Source organism: Bombus pyrosoma, linkage group LG9, assembly GCF_014825855.1.
Source record: "Bombus pyrosoma isolate SC7728 linkage group LG9, ASM1482585v1, whole genome shotgun sequence".
Taxonomy (NCBI): domain Eukaryota; kingdom Metazoa; phylum Arthropoda; class Insecta; order Hymenoptera; family Apidae; genus Bombus; species Bombus pyrosoma.
The window spans coordinates 7,927,465-7,950,258 of record NC_057778.1 but is presented as its reverse complement, the minus strand read 5'-3'; the positions used below and the strand labels follow the sequence as shown (position 1 = coordinate 7,950,258).

At 36.5% G+C, this 22,794-nt stretch overlaps 3 protein-coding genes across 5 annotated transcripts; 1 reads left to right on the top strand and 2 right to left on the bottom strand.

The window, feature by feature from the left end:
- Window positions 1-46: 46 nt before the first annotated feature.
- LOC122570573 lies at window positions 47-6,872 on the bottom strand. The gene is made up of 15 exons (XM_043733063.1): window positions 6,668-6,872; window positions 6,101-6,587; window positions 5,729-6,024; window positions 5,351-5,655; window positions 4,635-5,288; window positions 4,304-4,558; window positions 3,926-4,241; window positions 2,532-3,860; window positions 2,256-2,461; window positions 1,956-2,094; window positions 1,586-1,863; window positions 1,141-1,506; window positions 720-1,067; window positions 476-629; window positions 47-421 (listed from the first exon to the last, which is right to left on the bottom strand). The coding sequence occupies exons 1-15, from the start codon at window positions 6,870-6,872 to the stop codon at window positions 225-227; spliced, it is 5,535 nt and encodes a 1,844-aa protein (XP_043588998.1). The 3' UTR covers window positions 47-224.
- Window positions 6,873-7,213: 341 nt separating this feature from the next.
- LOC122570575 (uncharacterized protein DDB_G0284459) lies at window positions 7,214-14,337 on the bottom strand. Of its 2 annotated transcripts, none has more exons than XM_043733071.1 (4): window positions 14,191-14,337; window positions 12,482-12,673; window positions 8,650-10,732; window positions 7,214-7,885 (listed from the first exon to the last, which is right to left on the bottom strand). In XM_043733071.1, the coding sequence occupies exons 2-4, from the start codon at window positions 12,482-12,484 to the stop codon at window positions 7,542-7,544; spliced, it is 2,430 nt and encodes an 809-aa protein (XP_043589006.1). In that variant the 5' UTR covers window positions 12,485-12,673; window positions 14,191-14,337; the 3' UTR covers window positions 7,214-7,541. The 2 variants fall into 2 exon arrangements, with proteins under 2 accessions (XP_043589006.1, XP_043589005.1); XM_043733070.1 differs by lacking the exon at window positions 14,191-14,337 and adding an exon at window positions 12,965-13,090 and having other exon boundaries at window positions 12,482-12,725.
- On the top strand, window positions 14,235-21,848 carry LOC122570579 (organic solute transporter alpha-like protein). Of its 2 annotated transcripts, XM_043733077.1 has the most exons (8): window positions 14,235-14,457; window positions 16,385-16,580; window positions 17,426-17,657; window positions 17,864-18,020; window positions 18,452-18,592; window positions 18,923-20,455; window positions 20,568-20,764; window positions 21,021-21,848. In XM_043733077.1, the coding sequence occupies exons 1-6, from the start codon at window positions 14,367-14,369 to the stop codon at window positions 19,120-19,122; spliced, it is 1,017 nt and encodes a 338-aa protein (XP_043589012.1). In that variant the 5' UTR covers window positions 14,235-14,366; the 3' UTR covers window positions 19,123-20,455; window positions 20,568-20,764; window positions 21,021-21,848. The 2 variants fall into 2 exon arrangements, with proteins under 2 accessions (XP_043589012.1, XP_043589011.1); XM_043733076.1 differs by lacking the exon at window positions 21,021-21,848 and having other exon boundaries at window positions 20,568-20,942.
- The last annotated feature ends 946 nt before the right edge of the window (window positions 21,849-22,794 follow it).

Below are 22,794 nucleotides of genomic sequence, written 5' to 3'. Positions count from 1 at the left end.
AAGATGCTGTTTACAATATAAGAAGTCATAATAGAGTATGCAAGAATGCAGTATTATTTATCGAATATGCTTATAATTGATACATACAATTAATTATAATGTAATACAGTTTTATAAAGTACGATGAATATTAATTAATTCTAACTCTCGTACTTACATAGCTACAATAAATAATCTTACACGTACTAATAACGTTTTTAATATTAATTCTTTGGCAGAAAACTTCAACGTTTCGAACATGTTAATGTTTCCATATCTAATTTTTCGCCGTACATTTTTGCTTCCAAAATTGTTAATTTGTTTTCATAGATTAAACTCAGGCAATATCGTTTCGCTAAATTAGGATACTTTCTAATCTTAAAGGTAAATAATTTATTAACATTCAATCTTATACTATCCTTATATAGGAAGCCTTGAATACCTGAAAAAAATACTCCCTTTGTATTTATTATACGAAAAATAGTTTAATAATTACCTTTATACTCATAAATTCGAAGATTCTTCCTATTTTCAACGAAAACAAGTAGTGTTTCGATCAATCCATCGAAATTAAGTATCGTAAAGGATGTTGGTCGGTGTGCCTTTATTGTTTGAACGATCCTTTTTCCTTTTACATCATTATTAAAAATCTACATAGAAACAAAAAAAAAAAAAACAAATAGGAATCAAAAAGTTGGAAGGCATGGTTTATTAAGTATTTTTTCGAAGATTTAACTTACAAATATACTATCCTCGCTAACATCTTTATCATAATACAAAAACATTTCTTTCTCAAATAATCCAACTTTGAATTTCAGACTTTCTGAATTTCTAGCGTATTTTCCAAGATTTACATTGGTAGAATGATTAACGTTATATTTAATAGCATTCTTGCTAGCCAACAATATTTGATCTTCCTCGAAAATAATCTGAACATTATCATCGTCTTCCAGAGACGAAAGAGGCTTCTGTATTTCCTTGTTCATACTTCTAGATGACTGCAGCCGTTCGTTTTTGTTAATTAACGTCAAAAATATGTCTTGATTTGTTTTGTTACTGTCTGTATCATGGCCAAAATTTAAAACGTGCTAAAATTTTTAACGAAGCATAGGATAATGATATTTAATCACCTTTAGTTCCAAATATAACACTAAAACTTACCCTAAACTTGTCATCCTTTAGCTTCCATAGATTTGTAGGACTCCTTCCACAAGAACTTGGTCCTGAAGTGAGAAAATATAAAGCTTGGCGGTGTTTATAAGTGGTCCATTGTTCGACCACTCCAAAATTAGATATGTTGACGACCAACTCGAATTTTGTTCCAGTAAAAGAGTACATGCGCATGTGACAGGTATTGTAGCTTAATATTATATAGTCAAAGTCATCCAGCTCGAAATGGTGGACGCTAACGATGCTGCTATGGAACTTGATGACTTGCAGATAATCGAACGCATTGAACTTGTAAATTTGTTTCTCAGCGTAGCGTTTCAGCTCGCGCAAATCCTCACACATACTATCCAGATTTGCCTAAAAAGAAAGCATAAGCGTTTGCACAAATTTCTAAATCATTAATACCTCAAAGGTTCATTGAAAATGGTTTTCATACACTTTTTTCCGCCAATACATCGTTCATCCCTAAATGTTCCTTTGCTAAAGTATTTGACAGCTCTTTGATGTTCGTGCCGTTTAACATATCATTTCCCGATGCCCCTTTCTCAAAGTAAACGTTACCAAATACGACCCATTTACCGGAGATAAACTGTGATACTAAATTGTTGGTCGTGACCGCCACCGCTTCCCAACGAACCGGATCTATGCCATTCAGGTAGCCTAACACTCGAAGACTCTGATTGAGAAATAGTGGTCTTTCGAATATAAAACTGCCTAGAAAAGTAAGTGTTTTACAGAAAATGGCTTATGTATCATAAAATCATTTGTCGATCATCTCTTCGAAACATTTATCGTCTATGTTTTACCGTTTATAGAACCCTTCGAATTCAAAGGTATAAAACTTTTCGGATCGATGCCGTTAATAATGTGAGCATTGAAATTCTGTCGAACGTGAACATTCCCACGAAAATTAAAGTGTCCTGATATTTTCTGGTCCCCAGTCATCTGAAAACAAAAATGCTACTGGAGAACTGGAGGAATTGATCATCAAATAATCTAAGTAGATCTACTTGTTCCTTATAAAATCACGTCTCTTTTAAATAAAAAGATGGAATTTCCAAAAACATCCAATACATTAATAACTGATTGATTTTAAATATACATACCATGAAAGTGTTGTATTGAATCTCCTGTAAGTTTACGTCATTGATTCTTCCCAAAATTTGCATTTTATCTACAGTAACATTGTCACATTTCAAAAATTCTATACTTTGTTCAGTGTCCAGCGGTATTAATAAATTCATATCCAAATGGTTGAATTTCTCTACTTGAATATCAGATTGAAAATTGACATCAGTAAACGTGGTAGTACCTGCGATCGAAAAAAATACATTTTCAAAACATTTCCAGATGTAATCTAAAATAATCGGAATTTCAGTCACCTTCGATATAATTAGGTCTGTTAAGGTTTAGAACATCATGATGCAAGTCATTTACATCGATTCCCATAATAGATTTCGTTGTGAGGTTTGTCCAAACTGCAAGATCCTTTTCTATTTTTATACCATCTCTAAAAATAATTTTTGATTTAATAAAGAACGGCTTGTCTATGAAGACGACCTTTTCTTGGAATCTTTTCAGATCTATGTCATTCAATTTGTCCCGCACTACAAACGTATCATTAAAGATGACAGTGTTTTCGAACACTTTCGTGCCAGAAACTGTAAGGTTATCCTTGTTGTTAAACACTATCGTGGTTAAGAAGTGATCGAAATTTTTTCCCTGGATTAATCCATTCGTGTAAAGATTTTTTATAGTGACATTGTTAAGGAAGCGAACATCTCCGTGCAATTCGTAGCTATTGTTTCCTAAACGTTTGAATTTCTTTGTCAGATTATAGAATGGTACATCACCGATACTTCCGGTTGTATTGAATTCTTTAAGAATTGTCACAGAACCATTGACGATAACAGGACCTGTTAACACCTGTTCTTTAAAAGGGTCTAGAATATTTTCTATGGGATGGCCATTCAAAGCGGTTGCCTCAAGTTGATGGCAAATAACTGTGTCAAACATTTTATGTGCATTGATTACTATATTTGTCTCGGATTTTAAAACCGTATCAAGTACGCGTTCTGAAAAATTGAAGCCATTCATTAAGTCCAAAATCGTCAAATTCTTAATGACAACATCTGACTTGAAAATCACGGTGTCGATTTCATCTTCAGTATACAGATCCGCCAAGACATTTCCATTAAGTAACTTTGTAATAATCATTCCTGTTACTTGAAGAGAGTTTAGAGTTTTGCTTCCATTAAGAATGCTGTCTAAAGTCGCGCCTAATTTATCGGTCAACATACTGATCTCATCCAGCGATATTCCATTGATAAATGTCACGTTCAAGCGATCAGTTTCCAACTGGTCGATGACTCCAATATTCGGAGACTCTAAATGTTTTGTGAAATTGGTGAAATCAAGACCATTAATAACCTTTGGTGTTATTTTATCCGCCAGTAATGTTTCCGTCATTAAATTTTCAAAGCTAACGTTTTGAAATATTTCGTTCACTTTTTGATTAAAGACGTCGAATGAAACGTTGTTGTTTAGTCCATCAAAAGACAACTGGTCTACAATAATTGGAGACTTAAACACAATAATCCTGTCCAAGCAATTGTTGGAATTTGTATTTTCCTTGAAGAAAGCTTTTAATTTCTTCATAGCTCCAAACGTCACATTTCCAAAAGTCACGTTCGATAGTATCTTTGTTAAATCTGAAACGATTCATTGTGATTAATATACGAATATTAATTACCGATAAAAGAAAGCGAATTCATACTTGGAAAATCTTGTACTGTGTCCAAAGTCGCGAACTCATCCAAAAAATGTCCGTTAACCATACCGGATGTGATGGTAACATTAGATTTTATTCCGACATTCTTTAAAAATGTCTTAATCCCAGTAATTTTAATTTCCTCGTCGGTTTTTAACAATAAATCCTCTAAATTTAGTACACGTTTATTCATGAACAATGTGTCGAATGTAACATTTCCCAAAACATTTAAGTTGAAAAACATCACATCCGATGACATCTTTGAAGTTTCATTCAACATTAATCTATCTTCCATACTAATTCCTGATATTTCGCCATCTATCTATAGTCGTAAAAAATTCGTACAGTACTAGAAATGCGCCTAAAACTTGCCCAAAAACATACCCGGAATTCTTCATCGATTTTTATGTTCTCGAAGGTAATCTCCTCTTTTAGAATGTTGTCCTTATACAAAATTACGTAGTCTTCGAAATTTACGCCATTTAGAGTGATTACATTTTCCAATTGTGATAGCAGCATCGAATCGAACGATTTGGTACCGGTTATAATCACGGAAGTATCACTATCCTCCAAAACATATTCTGTTGGATACAAAAGATTATTTAGGGTACCCAGCTCAAAAATATCTGAGATCAGCGTCTGAAATCAATATAATTGTTACATCGAACTAATTATGCCACTTATATAAAATTGTATATCTAGCATTAAATTTTACCCCTTCGATAATAGTATTTCCAGGAATATACATTGTTTCGTGTTTCCATACAATATTCCTCATCAATATTGTCCAATCAATCCCATTAATCGCAGAGAAGGAGAGATTCCCGTTTACTTGAGCACGATTTATTTTAGAAAAATCCACGGCACTATAATCCACTATAGAATCACCAAACTGAATATTCTCGATAGGAATACCATTCACCGAATGAACTGTCAGATCTTCAGCCTCAATGGAATCAAAGATAATTGTTTCGTTGATGTCATTGATGGACAGCGCAGTTAAGTTTCCCACATACAAATTGCCAGTAACATTAATATTTCCAAATATCGTGACATCCGAATTGGAAAGCAGATCCGTTAAATTGTGTTCTACGGCGTTCATCAAATTCGAATCGATTTCATCGAGTTTTCGGCTTACATTTTTCAATTTCTCCGCGAAACTGTCTGCGTCGAATTTCAGATCTTCTTTCGTTAAAGTCGTGCCGCCTATCGTGATCGAATTATAGGTCACATTATCGGATATAATTGCATTCGTGGCGTTTACTGTACTAACATTCCAAACTCCAGTGATTACAGGATTCCTTAAGTAACTCTTTTCGAGACGTGCCTTTGTTTCATCGAGAATCCTCTCTTGATGATTCAACGAATCCTAAACAGGTATTTCGAAGATCTGTAATTTGTAAATATTCTAAGAATGCCTACGATACCTACGTTTAACAAAGATTGCAAGATCAGCAGTCTTTCAATACTGGATTGAATCGGATGTTTCGTGTTTTTCAACTGCACGTTAAGTTTTACAATTCGATTACCCAAGATGAATCCATACTTCGGAAGTGGTGTAATCATGGATAGATCAAACTGATCGAGGATATTGTTAGGTAACGAGATTCTTTTGAAATTCAGGCCTTCCCAGGCAAGAGCGATTACCGTGGAGTTCTTCAGTTGAATCAACAACAATGACTCGTTTCTATACGTATCTACATTTACGTTTGTCACCCATGAGATTTCTGAAACATCTGTAATACACATCAATTAGTTATTCAGGGAGAGAATCACGGTAATTCAATTCTTTATGGAATTTAGTTTTACCAAAGTTGGACTCAGACTCTGTATTGAACTGGAATTCACCATCTACAAAGTAAAAGAGGCCAGCTTCCGGTCCAGAAGTCGCCAAAAATGGAATATAACCGCTCTCAAAACAGACAAAGTTGTTTAAATTATACGACTCTATCGTCTGTAGGTTCTGAAAAATACGGCCTTCAGTAGTGGGTCTATATTCATAGAGCGAGATATCATTCATGCCTTGAACAGCGAGTGAAATGCTTTCATAAATAGGACATATCTCTATACCGAACGATTTTGGTACAAAGAGCCTATCATGAAACCTATATCGAACGAATAATTCGGATTAAATGTATGGATTCAGCAATTATTGCAAATTTATATCTTACAAATAATTACCAAAAGTCGAAAGTATTGATCGAAAAGTCAATGATAAATCCATACACGTCGATGGACGTTTGCAATCCAGAATCTAATTCGTCGTCATTCAACAACAATATTTTGTATGGCTTTTCATGTTCAATGAACTTCATGTCTCTTATACGTTTCTGTGCTGACCACGACCAAAAGAATTGAAAAACATTTCCATCTTTTAGTCTGTACCACCGTAACATCTTTCCACTGTTCGATTCTACGCAGAAAACGACCGTAGCATCAAGTTCCGAGTGAAGGTTGATCACTCTAAACGTTAATATAGTATCTTCCAGATCAAAATTAATAGAATCATAGACAGCAGCCGTATCCGGATTAAATTTGTAAACGTAGAAGATAGATTTCTGAACCCCAAATAGATAGTTGATACCATTTACGTCTAGAGATTGCCAATTTGTCACTGTTTCTGGTAAGTTTGCGTATTTACGAACAAAGATATCTGTCATTACGAGCTCTAGAATGAAAGGAAACTGTCGTCGGTATTTATGTTTAAAGTTATACGCGGTATAAACAAAATAATATCATGTACAGTACCTTCTCTGTTCCCAGCGCCTGTATTGAATTCGTATTCCATCCAAATTAACGATTCATTTTCAGAATTTCGTGTAATTCGTGATAAATTGATATCCGCAAATTGATGTGGAGTTTTTAACACATGGTTGATATCCCAGCAATTTGTAATGTTCGCACAAACGAAGAGAAATAACCAAAAAGTAGGGTTATGAATTGACGGGGGCATCGTAACATTGCGATTAGATCGAATGATCTCGGAAGGGATACTCGTAACAGTCGATCGTACGATACAAAATATTTTGATCGCGATTGAGTTCACACGCAGTGGTTCTCAGAATACAACAACTTTTATATTTTACTGGATCAGTAGAACGAGTTAATGATTGGAAATAAATTATGATACTATTTCAGTGATTCGTTAGCATCCATGACCTCTCTTCTTGAATAATTTATCAACCCATAGGTTTTTCTTCATTTGTACATGCTAATTGTACGCTTTCACAAGTATGTAGGTCAAACAATGTTAGTTGCTCGTTTTCTTTAGAGAAAACGTTTTATTTAGTCAACATATTATAATACAAACAACGTGCATAAATAACTACGTGTTGTAAAACCGTGTAACGTAACAATTATCCTTGATGTTTTGTGAATAGATAATCAATGTATCGTACACCAAAATGTTCTAAAAAAAAAAACGTACTAACAATTTATAATTTGTTAAATCCCTTCATATCCCTTTCAACAATATATTACATTTTCCTACGTATGTACATATCGTTTAAACAAAATTAATCGTTACTTTGATTCTCAAACGCATCATCAAACTTGTTATTTTCAGAATGCGACAAACAGCATGTAATTCTAAACTACGAGTAACTTCTGGTACCGTTAATGTCTAAGGCACAGTAACTGATAAGAATCTCGTTCTGTCACCAACTTTTGGCGCAAACCTCACGTTGATCTTTTCCTTGTCCTCTTCACCGACTTCGAGAAATGAATTCCAATCCACCAGGAAATAGAGACCGCTCTTCCTTCTCGGAGGCAGGGCAGTGTCAGGTTCTTTGGTCGTACCACCGAAAGACTCCTCTAATGCCATCAGGTTCGAGCTGGTCGTGGTCGACACGGTGGTAGAAGAGGAGGAGGTCTCAGGTGATATCGATGTGGCCGATTTTGATTGATCAGAAGCTGCTCTCGCTGAATCTGTCGTCATGGGAGTGCTTAAGGTGGTATCTGCCGATTCTGTTGACAAGTTCCATCATGAATTCGGGTTTAAATTTCGTTCGACGCTGTTCCGTTCGAAGTGTGAGTTGTAAGACTGAGAAATGTTGAAGTTGAGTGACGTACTCTGAGAATTGGTAGGAAACTGCATGCATTCAGATTTCAATGATAATTTGCAACAATAACATTGCAGATAAGAATGAATATTATACAATGAGATAGGATATGATGTATCGTTAAGAGTAAATGTTCCGTTAATACATGGTAACACGTGTACAATGTACACAGAATTTCTCTGTAGCATTAGTCACGAAGAAGGAACATTAGTACTCTATGTACAGAGTATTTCTCACAATTAGCAAGAAAGACGAACAAGCGAATGGAAAGTGATAGACCTCGGACCAATCTGTAGTTTTCATAGATCTTTTCCCAGCTATTCCTTTTGTGGGAAAAATCGGCCTTTCTTCTGCGCGAGAAGAAGATTTAACATAAACATAGGCTCATCAACGTTGTTAGAACAGAAAAGGAAAGCAATTAAGAACGCAGTAAAAAATGTTTTGCTATATCTTTCGAGTAAGTGAAAGATGACAAAAAAGATGCATGAATACGAGTCGAAAATTTTTTGGTACAGAATTAGTAGGGATCAGATAGTCAACCAGACCCTCGTCTAATTATTTTGTTATACACGTTAATTAATAGATTTCGAAGTTTCGTTAATCCCTGAACTATTTTTTGAACCCAATACTCCGTACCACCCAAAACGTATATCATAAATTTCTTAATACCAGTCGTAATGCTCGAAGGAGAGATAGTTTGTTGCGTGGTGGTAACAGTGCTTGCTTCTTTCTCCTCTTGATTTTCTTGCTGCCTCTTCACTTCGTTTCTGACGTGTTCGTTGTAGGTCCTGATGATCTCTTCGAGTTTCAGCGGATCTGGCCCGTCTTTTAGAATCTTCGTGGTCTGCAGCAAATCGTTCGCCACTTTTTTAACATTCTGAATGTTAGCCTTGCCCTCCTGCACCAATTTCACAGTATCCAGAAGCTCGTTGATCTTGTTTCTCTGTTCTTCGTTATCCACAGTCGCTTCGTGTGGTTTGAATACATGATACTTGGATGTCTCTGTCGATTCCATGTCTTCCATAGAATTTACCACAGTCTTGGCTAACTTTTGAGAATTAGAGATCAGGCCTATGTTCTCCAAAATCCCTCTCATGTTGTTGGGTACAGCTTCGATCACGGATGGAGCCTCCGTAGATGGTTTCATCGATTTCTGTCTTCGATTGTCATTGATGCCAAGTCCAAATTTAGCCAAGAACTCCTTCATCTCTTGATTCTTTACGCTGGAAGTAGGCAGAGGCTTGAAGTTTGTATACGAGTTCAGGTTAATTGTCGTCTTCTCTGTGGTGCTGGTCGCGGGTTGGGCCAAATTCGAAGTTTCAAGACCGAACTTTTTGAACAGCAATTGAACATCCGGAGTTAGATTTTCCACGCCTTTCTTGATCTCAGATCCTGGGCTTTCAAAAGCGTTTTGCTTGACAATCGATACTGCGTCATTTCCAGCAGAAATCGTACTGTGAATGCTATTCAGATCTGGAACTTGTACTTTGCTCTCAAGAATATCCTTGTTCTTCTTATAAACATCTTCAACATTGCTGCTATTACCTGGTCGTAACCCAATCGAAGCTAACAGATCCATCACCTCTGGTCTCATTGGCATGGACGTTGCAGTAGTACTAGTAGTAGTTGTTGTCGTAGCGGCTTGACGAAATCCTGCAGAATTCAAGGAATACGTGGAACTATACTTCACTTTCGAAGACGTTTCGATGGACATGGGTGTCACAAAAAGGGTAGTTGGTTTTTCAGTACTCGACATCAAGTTTTCCGCAGTACTGGTATCTTTCATTAAGACTTCTGGTCTTGATGTCGAAGAAACAGTAAGATGATCTTCAGGCTGCACGTTAATAGTTGGAAGAAACGGTATTTTGTCGAGTTTGGAAGGTAGAGTTGGTTTCATAATGGTACTCGGCGGCGCGTTGTAGCGCCATTGACTAGATGTCAATACATTCTGATTCACTTTGGATTTTTCCAAGTCGATAGTAATTTCCTTAAAAGCTGGTTTCGTGGTAGGTTCATGAGTAACGCTGGTGCTATAAACAATTTCTAATCCAGTGTCGTTGCTTCCATTATTTCTGTAAATTGGATATTGCCTCGTGGTCGTTTTCTCAGTGGTGAACGCGTTTTTCTGAAGATTCTCCAGGTTGAAAGTAAACCTGACAGGCGTGGAATCCAGTTTCAACGATTCCTTTAAAGGCACCTTCGTACGCACTTCTGAGTACGTGTCCCTGTGATTTTTATAATGATTCTTCATCGTAGTAGATTCTTTCGAAATGGTCTTGTAGGAATTACGATCCACTATTAAATTCTCGGTAACTAATCTTTCGGAATTCTCTAAGTTGTTATTCTCTTTTTTCGTTTTCCCTTCGTCAGACTCGTTTTTATCATTTTTTGATATTAAAGAATCAGGAATTATCTTCGTCATTGGTGGTTTCGTGTAAAGGTCCCTTAAGTTTCCAGGCGATTCTTTAGCACTGTAAGGGAGGACAACCATTAACGCCCTTTGGTACAAATCTCTCGCTTTTTCAAATTTTTCTTTGTCTTTGAATTCGTGCAAGTCCTGGGACGTGATGTTTTCCAGAATATTCACTATTTCTTGTCTAGTTAGCCTGGGCAAACTGGCGTCATCGCGAACCTGTCTTTCGACTTCCTCGATCGTACGGTTGATTGAGCTCTCGATCTCGAATCTTGACGGAAGTTCATTGTCCTGGCAGTGACCTAGACTGAAGAGGAGCAGCAAACAGAAAACCGCGAACTGCGCAAACAATTATTGCATCGATTAAAGTATCATCGCTATATTATTTATTATGCGAAGAGTCGCAGGATGAACTACGATTAAAATTTCGAATGCCAATTGCATTCGAGGAATTAACGATTCCGCGTTATTAACGCACTTTGTGGTTCACAACCGCTTCTCGGAATAAATTTTACACGTAATCGCTGACTCGCAACGAATACAGAAATCTAGCTCATACACTTGTATCATTCGTATTACTTAACAATTCGCTTGTTGAAAATCAATTAATCAAAATTCTCTCTAAAACATTGTTAACATTTTCTCAATCTTCGTCGAGAATCTGTTATAGGCACATATAAATGGTTCTTAATGAAATAATCATCGAGTTTACGTAAGATGGATATTGCTCGCGCTTTTTCCCTTCGAACATCTAGAAACGATTGCGATCAGTTGAACTCAGCACCGTGTCTCTTTCATATTCATAAAACAGCTCTCGCAAAATATCCTTGACTTATTTAGCCGATCGAGAAAGTCCAATAACCTGGTTATGTTATGCAATATAGTACAAAAATTGAACGATTCCTGAATCTGCGAAAAATTATATAGGATGGAAAAGAAAGGTACAATTACACGATACCATAATCGTAATTTCCGGCAGCGCTTGTCATACCGCTGTGAGATATAACAATTATCGAAAAAAATTACTGCTATAATAGACGCTGTATTTTATAACATGCCACCATGCTGTACATTTGTTACTTATACTATCACTAATCGTTATTGGAGGTGTTGAGCGGCCTGGAAACGTGATTTTGCTACATTCGTTCCTTTCAACTTCCAGAAAACTTTCTAGACAATTTTTTATGTGCTCGTTTCTTGAAATGACTATTATTTTCCGGCTGATTTAAACCGAGTTTAAACCGTCACAAAAATGGCTCGAGTATTTAGACTTCCCTGCCATTTCGTCTTCGTGGATAAAATTTAATCGGAGAAGAAACCAGGAATAGCTCGACGTCTTAAAAAACTGTACTTGACGTATTTCCATTTCACAGCGTTATGAGTATTTCGTGTAATGGAAACAGTATTATGTGGAGTGATTGTGTTAAGCAGTGAAATTAGACACGCTGGATGATTTACGATAATGATCTTCGAAGTCGAAAGTCACTTTCGTCTTCGATGACGTGACCCTTTTCACGCGTTAACACGAGCTTATTGATCTTGTGATTTTCACGTATGTCACTTTGAACAAACATTTATATAAAGGATATACCGTCGTTTTCCTTTACCATGTCGAATCGCTTAAAATTTATAAACACTAACAAAGATATTTTCTAAGTGTCGTCTATCTTACTTGGAATTAAATTCGAGTAGTAAAGTAAGTAGTAAAGTGACTGTCGCGTATCACTTTTTCAACTTTCAGTATTATTCCGTTGATAGATTAGTAACGACGTGCGAAAGTACCGTGACATATAATCGATATTTTTTCATGTAATCAGAACGAGTAATATGTTAGAATTCTCCAACGATTAAATTTAAATTTATTGATTTATTATTATCACTAGCAATATGATCATTTACTTAGATCAAGCTCGTGTAACCATGAAAGCGGGCTATTCATCAACAGCTATGAGAAAATTGCTACGAAGATCTTATTGAATAACGTTAAATAAACAAATTCAAATGAATGATGAAAAATTCAATTTTAGTTTTTAGAAATTAGTTTCAAAGAAATTTTTGAAACAACGCTAGAACCGCCGAGGAACTTACCATTACGGCAACCAATCGTCTTGGCACGCAGTTGACTACTGACTGAACGACTAAGGCCTACTTTCCAACTCTCTCTCTATCTCACCCGCTTATTTTGCTTCGACTGTCCTCGTGCACGCGGCTTTGGTTCATCTATAGATCTGAACGTTGCAGGTGAACCCATCACTTGTTTTTCCCTCCGCTTTTCGGCACCTTAAACAGTATCCGACGGTGATCGAACGATGCACACGCTTTCTTCTTGTCGCTGATATGAAATAGAAAGGCTGGTTTGATCTTTCATTTTCAAGGAGAAAGAAAGTACCGGGCAGGACCCGGGTAGTCATGCACAATTCGCGATGAATGAATATTTTGAATCGACCGTCGTACGCTAGTTCGCGTGAAATGGTGAATCATAAGTTTGTGACTTTTAGTAGCTTGGGAAAGGCCTTCTATGGATTTGTTCGGTGAGAGTTGTAAAGCAGAATATGTTTTTAATCTACTTACAATGATAAAAGAAGTGATCGATTGAGTTTCTCCAGTAAACATATTGACATTAATAATATACAGTTATAGACTAAAATTTAATTCGTAGCTTCGATTCGAATTGTACTCGTATATGTAAGTACTTTGTCAACTATCCCACGTACAAAAAAAGTATATACAAACATCTAATTGCAAGTCCATATATACTTTGAAAAAAGGTGCTACGTCGATAATATTGTTATACGACGTTACCGATTTAGTATAGAAAAAAAAAATTATAACGTTAGTGATTGAAATTAAGATTGAATTTAGCTATTGCATTATAACCACAGACGAGACATAGAATAGTTATAATTTGATTACACAGAGCTTAGTCAACGGTGATTCTACATACCACGAATGGTATATACGAAAAAATAGACGCACCATTTATCGGTAGTTTACCATGGGAGAGTTTCTTTTAAAAAATATGCATATACCATTTGCTATAAAGATAGTCGTCTGTGTAGAAATATGAAATATACATATCTACTATTTAACGTAAATTTATATTATTTCTGAAAAATCAAACAAATTTGTCAAATTAGTGACACTTCCTCATTATGACTTAATTTTGGCTTTTTTTATATATTTTCCTTTATTCGTTAATTAAATTATATTTATTCATTTCAAAATATTGTTACATACTAATATTTACAATAATTTTGTCCATGCACGGCAACATTTTATAGTAACCTGTACATTCTAAAATATGTCATATGTATACGTATATATATTTATTTCAAATACACGTAATAATAGTCTCACATTCATTCAATGTATATAACTATTTTATACCTTAAGAAAATACAGAATGGATTCTTAACGCGGGGGATCCAATGTGATAATCTCTATCTATTCTGTACTTGTGTCACGAGTATCCATGTATAATCTCAGCGGCTTTCACTTTCACCGGAATACGATATGTATTCATCGGTATATACATGCATATGATTTCAATTTTTCAGAATTATTTAATCCGAGGTCCGGGCTCTTAATTCTTACATAACCTTTGGAAAGTGAGGAAAGAAGTAACAGAAAATATAAGGGAAAAGAAAAATATAAAATAATCGTGCCAAGATGTGGTCGATGATAAGAAAGATAGATAACAAATATCGACAAAATACTGCTAAGTACAACATTATTGATTTTTTTGTCCATTCGTTGTAACAAATACGATCCAAGAGAGGTAAAAGTGGGGAACTCACTCTCACTGCTCGCCAGTTAATGCAGCTTCGTCGCTCTTGCCGTTTTCAAAACTCTACGACCGTCGCGTCAGTTCGCCTCTCACGTTGACGAGTTTTACAAGTAGAAGTCCCTCGAAGAAAAAAGGATCGAAAGTGTGAGCTGAAATCGCGTTGCAAACGGCCCCCGCATTTCCAAAATGGAGATTGAATTCAACAATTTGGACAATTCCTTCAGGAACCTGAGCTGCGATCACAATTACGTGCCCTCTGCGATAGAGAACATAGAAAGTAAGTTCTTTTCCAGCAAAGATCCTCGATCCTCTATAAATTACATAACTTTTTCTTCGTTCTAGACTGGTTGATGTTATTAAAATGTCAGTGACATTTTTCTATGTATCGATAACTATGTAACTCGCCTGATTGCTGTTTGACGTTAATTTTATATCATTAATGTCGACGATATCGACTTCCTGACATGTGAAAGTTTAAAGGAGAAACTAAAACTAAAATTTTAATTTTAAATTGCAACATTATTTTTCTGTATTTTAATATGATTTTATTGATGGAGAGAGATTACGACAATTTAGCTGATAAGCACGACTGCATTATGGTTGTTAGCATCGTTAAAGAGTAAACCACGAAATATTCTGAAACAGTACGTAAATAACTATAATAATTTATTATTATAGTGTTTCAAACAATTCTTCGCGTCAAACACGAGCACGTTTATGTAACAATTTTCATGAAAATAATTTTCTCTTTGTTAAATTCTGGAATTTGTCATTAGTTTTAGCATACAACATTTTATCGATTACTTCCAATAATTATACATATTGCAACGCTTTATTCAGCCGAATTGACGTCGAACCTTTCACGTGCTCTGATCTACGGAGCATGCGCGGAAGCGAATGCGTCGGTGAAAGTTTTACACGAGGATTGTAATACGTGTTAGGTTAAATATGTTGGTACACAGTAAACTCGGGAAACTTCCTCCTAAACGATTATTATGTATGACCTGAGTACTAACGAAGAATACTAACGAGGGTACAGATATTTTCATAGGAACAATTCATAGGACATAAATTTCAGTTTAGAAAAGGTTCATCGAAATAAAGATATCCAAATAATAAATTACACAACGGAAATTAATAATGAACACACTTTCTGGAAATTACATACTTGACCAAGCTAAGGAGAGGTATTAACTTTCGCTAATATGAAAATAAAATATATCGTTGATATAAAATAAATGAATAAAATTATTTCTTTCTCAATTCATGCAGTATGAATAAGAAAATGTCATTCGCACAAATTATAAGTGCTGGTAAGTGCGTCACGTTGTCTGGAATTAAATATTTTTTGTTGAATCTTGTCCTCCGATCAAGCTGGGGGTCGCAAGGCAATCTCCTTTTGTAATTGCGATACACTGTAGAGATGTAGATGTGCACTGCATCGTATGTAGAAATTTATAACACAGTACGATTCTATATTATACTTAATGATTGCGTAACGAGTATCCTTAAACCTACTATATTTTCTAACATATATTTCTTATAAAAAAAAAAAAAAACATTTTTCCTGTTTGAGAAATCACGTCCGAGAAATCATAGGAGAAAATCGTATTCCAATTTCCGAATGATAATATATTGTACACTTTACTGCGTAACGTCTCTGTAACAGCCAGTTTCTTAATCTTTATGATGCAAGAAATTCTTAAAGAAACATAAAGCTACCATCTGATATCTAACCGTTTGAGTGAGAGATATTGATTGACCACGCTCTGTGAGTCCATGAACTTTTTTATCTTATGTTTTTCTAACACGTCTAGCAAATCGCGTTAAAATTGCACTATCAGATGCTGCGAAAATAGAACCTAGTATTTGTAATGCGTATCCGTATCCTATTCCAGCTCAATCATCCCTGTTTATTATCTAAGTTCTATAAGCTATTATCGTCTCCATTATGATATGGCTCGTGTATTGTGCTAATCGATATCAATTGCAATGGACAAATATGTATAATCGCTATTATTATCATAATGCAAACAATCAGTCGCGATAAAATCTTGAATTTCTTCTAGACGTAGAAAATTCTATTAATACTTTCGCAGTTCTTTGTTTATCTGAGCAAAATTTGCTGAATTTAATGGCTAGTCAGAAGCATTGTGTATTAATTTTTTATGTCATATTCTATACCTATCCTTTTCCTTTTTTAGGTTTCAATGTGTTTGGTATAGGTTTATTGAGCTTTGGTACCATACTCTCCACTTTGACGCTATACTTTGCCATGGATGCTTTCCACAATATTTTCTACCAAAAGGAAACAAGATCCTACAAAACGAACAGTATCATGATCCTCTCAGTGTATCCTGTAGCAAGTGTCTGCAGTCTTACAGCTCTTGGAATGCCAAGGTAAACGAGTTGATTTATCATTGCACTTCTGTCCATCGAAAAATATTTAAAAAAAGAGATAGATTTTTAAAAATATAAAAATATCTTGCAACGTAAATTGTTTACAATGACATTTAAGGTTTTGGTATAGCAATGCACGTGTATTGAAAATCGTTATGTAAGCCGAATGAAGATGATTCTTTGCAACAGTGGGACGAAAATATAAAATAACAATTTTTTATATCGATCTTTAAAAAACTACCAAACTCGACCTTCTCGAAGACGAAATATATTTCCTACCAAAAATAATTAAAAAAACTTGAAAAGTGATAACGTAACGTAACATAAAATAGGCTAATTTTAGCTGAGATTCACAATAAGATAAATCGGAATGTCCAATTAAGATAAATTTAAGATAAATCAGAAAAGAAAAAAGTGAGGACGCGATCGAATTTCGCACAAGAAACGAAACAAAGAGGTAGTACGTTTCAGACATTCTTTTAACGACCATAAAATAAAGGAGCAGTTCCGAGTCCCAGCTAATGATCTCCATTTTCCGAGATAATCCCTGCATCGATGGCCGTGTCACATCTGCGCTGTCGATGTCTAAAATTTGATGGGTCCTCTCGATAATGCAAACGAGGCTAGGACACCGACACGAAAATTCCATCATCAGGAATGTTGATATTTTCAACATGTTTCGAACGCATTTATCACTTCGTTAGGGAAAATCTAAATTTTCAATTTGAGGGTGCCCCGATACAGAACAAACTGCACTCTGCATTCGTGCATACAAATAATATTTGAAATTATACACAAACTATTTTCTATTCCGACAATGCTAACAATATTTTAATTATTTCTAGGACTCAGTTGCTATCGGAAGCTGTAACTCAAATCTTCTTAACGATAGCCCTGTATCGACTGTATCTGTTATTGGTCTACATAGGACGTAAAAAGGTCACACAGACGCCACCATTAATATTACGAGTTGGTCCCTGTTGCTGCTGGCCCTGTCTGCCCTTTCCAAATCTTGAAATGACCGACGCTAATTTGTCCTGGCTCCGACTACTAGTCCTGCAACTTCCTATTATTCAGGTTATTTCTTCTTTTCCACCTTGACTTTTTACGCCTGTGCTCGGAACCGTTCTCGTCTCGTAAAAAGTATTTGCCTGAGCTCGTCAAATGTCCATTTCTTAGTATCCACGAAGGTTTGCGATTAGCATTCGTTTTTTTAAACATCAATTAGATCATTCCGAAGAAGTGTACCAGTGTATTAACAAGTTTGTGTCTATTGGTTCTAGGGACTGATTTATTGCATATCTCTCTTTATGTCGATCGAAGAGTCTACTCTTATAACGCAATATGGGATTTATCTCCAGCCATTCACAGTGATCAGCATATTTCTGGGAATATACGGACTGACTGTTACCATGAAGAGTCTGCAGGAAGTCGCTCCAGGTAAAAATTGTGCATACTTAATTGAGAGGACGGCTCTCCAAGCATAATCTTTCCCTGCTATCTCTCTCCAGTGAGCGAAATTATACAGAAGGACGATTATAAAACAATTTTTAGCCATTTCTTCGAATCATATCCTTAACTTCGTGTCCCTTTTGAAAAAAGTACTCCACAATTTTTAAACTCGATTTTATAAGTTGAAGTTACATGTTATAAATCGTCGATCGTTGTGAGAAAAAACGTTAGCCTCAGTGAATACGATAATAGAACCAGAACGATTCCCTTCTTTTTTACGGTTAGCAATTATCGCGTGAAAGACCACACAAGTAACTTGCGAGGGAAAGCAATTTCCAAGTTCTTGGAAAGTCCCATTGTCCCCTGCTGTTGTAGCGTTGATAGATATGCTCGTTTTTAACTTTCTGCTGATTTCATAGAGGCGAAACTACACCGCAAGACCACAGTATCCCAGATGGTCCTGCTATTTTCAAAGCTACAAGCGTTCATCGTGAAGAGTCTACCGCAAACAGGCCTATTTCCTTGCAATCCACCAATTACGCCACAAATTTACGCCAATGGTAATACTTTTTTGTATTCTTCGTCTGAAAAACCGACAATAACAAATACGTGTACAGTTTTTTTAATTTTTTCCTAAATCGTTTTAAAAAATCACCGTGAAGCTAAAAACATGAGCTACTTGCGTACAAGTTGGACACTCTACGTGTAACATTCGAATTCTAAGAAAGCAATGTTTTGAATATGAATTCAAATTTCCTCGACGGCGAGCAACAGTGCAACTGGTCTGAGAACATGAAGCACGATGAAAGAACACGAGGCTCCCATAACATTTCCATACGTGAGACCAGATAAAGAAACGAGAACTGTTACTTTCTTCTGTCCGATTTCAGTTACCTACAATGCCTTGATGCTAATCGAGATGCTGTTGCTCTGCTACGCGGCAAGGTACGTTTATTACGTCGATCTGGAAAGGGAGGAAGAAACGACGGCGGTTGAGGCGACAGATCGGTCCAAAGACAAGAGCATGGAACAAGCGAACTCGGCGAATAACAACGAGACCAACAGGCAGCCATCAGCGTTGACTGCGTGAGATTTCCTCCTCGATATCAGCGACTTTACGAATTTCGTTTGTGTCATTTTTACCTACAAACTGATATTTCGTTGTTTGTATTTGTTCAGCCATTTGTTTATTAATTTCGATTGCTTACTCATGCCACGTATATATTTGATAATTAGATTCTATTTGAAACAAATCGTGATAAAATATTAGTATATATTGTTCGGAATCTGAAAGTATAATTAGGATTTATGTAACGTGTGAATGAGATTAGATTTACAATGATGATAGTACCTGCGTGAATAAGTGACTTGTTACAAAAGATTAGTAAATAGCGTAAGATTCTCTTTTTATCTATACACATCAATTATCCTAGAACAGTTATCAAACTGCGTACTCCATTTATTGATATAGCGAGTAATAGGAGCATAGGCATTCGACTATTTAGATTTGTTTATGGGCGCTTAAATTCGATTGCGCGAAATGTATGACGCGTAATAACCGCGTTCTCGAAACAGGTTCACGAAGAAATAGTATAATTCTCAGAGAGAAAATTGGTCCGGGCTAGTAATCCATCTTACACAACGGCACTTTTGCAAGTTGTATCGTAAATACTTGACGTTTCGAGAGTCATCTACGTTAGAAACCGTATCAGTCGCTAAAGAAATAATACATTGTAAAAAAGCGGGGAAAAATTCATGATCAAGTTACCAGAAGAAGAGTCCCGAATCTTGTCCAAAATTGAAGGAACGTCTTGAGCCGTGCCGCGATTTCTTCATCACAGCGCCTTCTTAACGAGGCCTACCGCAGTCTCTACACACACGTATCGATGTCTCTACCGCGGAAGAAATAAGAGCTGTCGGCCAAAATATGAGATCAACCATACGTCGCCGTGTGCGTGAATTCAACAACCGTCGCTACGCATTATCACGTCCTACGGACGGCTGACAGATCTCAGGGGATGCTCGACCAAATGACTTGCAGCCTGCACACACTTACGAAACGAGGTTGAAGGGTACTCGAGCGCTTTCTGGAGAGAGAAGAAGCACTTCGATGTTCTAACGCGATATTCTCCAAGAAAGAAATCGTTTAAGAAAATGTGTGTCGCTCCATTGAAACGAGACGCTAAGAGAACTTTCTGTGATACATAATTATCGTCATGTGGGTAGTCAGCTTAAAATAAGTGGTCGGGGCCTATATTTTTTAGTTTTAAAGCTATGTATTCAAAGAATTCGAATACAGGTTTCTTATTAGCCCGATGAAAGACAAGCAATCGTTGCACCCCTGCTGACAAACTCCTCTTCTATGAGAGACAAAACATGACCGTTCTAGACCTAGACGTTATATCAAAGAATCAATTTTCAGAGTAAGTAGATGCTCTTTCCTATAGCTGAACAAAGGCAAACCTTTTTCAAAGTTTCATTTTCACTTCAATACGTTCCTCTTGATCCTGTTTATAAATAATTTATTGTTCGTAGAGTGGGCTACGTAGAATATTGACACACGTGCAGCTGCATGAAATTCCTTCTAAAGAAGCAAAGGACCACGGTAGCTGGAGAGATAGAACCATGTTAAGTAAAAAAATCAACATTAAGAACTCAGGGTCACGCATGATGGGACTTCCTATTCAGAACGTGCATGCTGCCAATGCTTCTCTATTATATATTCTAGAAAAGTATGTTTTATCGTAGCTCTCGAATTAGAAAATGTATCGCTAATTGAATGCATTTGGTTCTGTTTTGTGCTAGTTCGTTTACTTTTTAACTTATTTTGTTTATATTTTAGATTTGTGTAATTTACATAACATTTCGTAATTTTTCCAAAATATGGAATAATTTCGAAACATTATTGAAATAAACAGACAATGTACGAAATACAGGTGATTACAATGTCGTAATAATTGCACAAAATGCACAAGTTTACTTTTTCAGAGATGGGAAAATTTGGATTTGTATCCAATTGCTCAAGGCGACTGAGTGGTTTTGAATTCCTCACGGTTGAACTTTGCTCTCCTCTTACAAACAGGAAATAGACTCATGAAATCTCTTGTACGAAGATTTATCTATCAAGAAATTAAATATTGAAACAAGGTATCGTAATACGCATGTTTGGACAATTCTTAGACCTTGGGGAAGAAATTGCGTTCAACATACCCAGTTCCAAACAATTTTCTTCAAATTATTGGAACAAAAGAAAAGGGAAACTACGTCTATCGGAGTTATGGATTTAAGACGGAGAGAAACTGGCAGTACGAGAGTGGCGAAACAAAGTTCGAAATTCGAGGACATCCTCGAGTCCCAAAGATCTCTCGAAAGAGACGATGTCGGGAAGAATTATCACCGGCGTGCATCAGGAAGTGTCCCATTACATTCGAAGCGGCACGGCGATTTTTCTCGTTCTACGTTTTCACCACGGACGATCGATTGTCACCAGGGTGGCGCGCCGGCTTTTCGTACTACCAACAGAAATGTAAAAGGGCCGAATATTAATATTCCGATAACGTGTCTGGACATATCAGCCGCCTTTGTTTCGTTCCTACTCTCTTCCTTCGTTTCTCCGGCAGAAGATGAACATCCTCGAGATAAGAAATTCCACGAAGACTTCCCTTCCACTTTATTATTCCTCGTCGCGCTCATAGGTTTTGCCGCGACTGCTTTTACCTGGCTTTGCAACTATTATTATAGGACGTGGCAAGTTTCACGATGCACCACGTACAAAGTGAAACAAGCCGCGTTTCGCTCGGTGAATCGTTACAGAGCAAGACCCTCTTGGCATTCATGATTTCGAAAGAACCGTTGCTTCCCAGATAGGCTGATGAAAGAAGGAAATTCTTGGAAAGATATCTAGGCAAAGCTTCAATCTTCTTACATGCTTTTCACTAAGGTTCAAACGTGTATCTGGTTTAATCAAGATCATAAAAGATACACGAGATCTTTCTGCTGAAATACATTTCAGAGATTACGAACGTTCAATTAGGGTTAACTTTATTTAACGCGACTAGTCTCGAGCTGGTGGTTCTGTCGCTCCATTGATTTTCTTTTGGTCGTTTGAAGCTTAGCGTAAACTTCAAATCAGTCTTTAAAATCTACACTCGTTCACGGGATCAGGAACGAGAACGAAATCAACTAATGGCAGGACGGAATCATCAAAATTAGTTAGAACGGAAATTTAATCGCGATTATCAACCACAAATCGCTTTCTTGCCAGACGGCCAGACCATAGAGCAAGCGAACATCTTAAACGAGTTCGTGAGCATGAAGGGACGTGACACACCGCTTCGAAAGTATATTGCGTGCCCCCTCATTTTTTGACCGATTTGAGGGTCTACTGCCTACCTGCAACCTGGCCCATCGAGCCTACAAAATGTTTTCTATCCCTTTCTACTCCCCCCCCTTCTGTCCTTTCCCTTCGCCACATTTATCTGCCTGGTCTCTCCTTTTTTCCTTTTCCTTTCATCGCAGACCTTTTTCCTCGGAACCATAATCATGATCGAGCCTCGAACGTGTAATAGATTTAACCGTTTCTTTCGGGTCTCGTGGTTGTAAGTTCGGTTTAAGGGTTGAAAGAAATCCCTTTGACTTGCATGCATCTTCGATCGTGTGAATTATTAGCTTCGTTTTTTAAAGTAAAAGTTACTCATCAGGATTTTCTTGTAAGGTGGTTTATTCGTGTGATCGACGATCTGTTATTTCATTACTTAATTAC

Coding starts and splice junctions, on each gene's coding strand:
- LOC122570573 (XM_043733063.1), bottom strand. CDS start 6,872: ATGCCCCCGTCAATTCATAACCCTACTTTTTGGTTATTTCTCTTCGTT. Junction 6,025..6,100: donor ATCAATACTTTCGACTTTTG/GTAATTATTTGT, acceptor CGTTCGATATAG/GTTTCATGATAGGCTCTTTG. Junction 4,242..4,303: donor AAATCGATGAAGAATTCCGG/GTATGTTTTTGG, acceptor TTACGACTATAG/ATAGATGGCGAAATATCAGG.
- LOC122570575 (XM_043733071.1), bottom strand. Junction 7,886..8,649: donor TCCTTCGAGCATTACGACTG/GTATTAAGAAAT, acceptor ACTTGTCAACAG/AATCGGCAGATACCACCTTA.
- LOC122570579 (XM_043733077.1), top strand. CDS start 14,367: ATGGAGATTGAATTCAACAATTTGGACAATTCCTTCAGGAACCTGAGC. Junction 14,458..16,384: donor TGCGATAGAGAACATAGAAA/GTAAGTTCTTTT, acceptor TTCCTTTTTTAG/GTTTCAATGTGTTTGGTATA. Junction 18,021..18,451: donor TCTGCAGGAAGTCGCTCCAG/GTAAAAATTGTG, acceptor CTGATTTCATAG/AGGCGAAACTACACCGCAAG.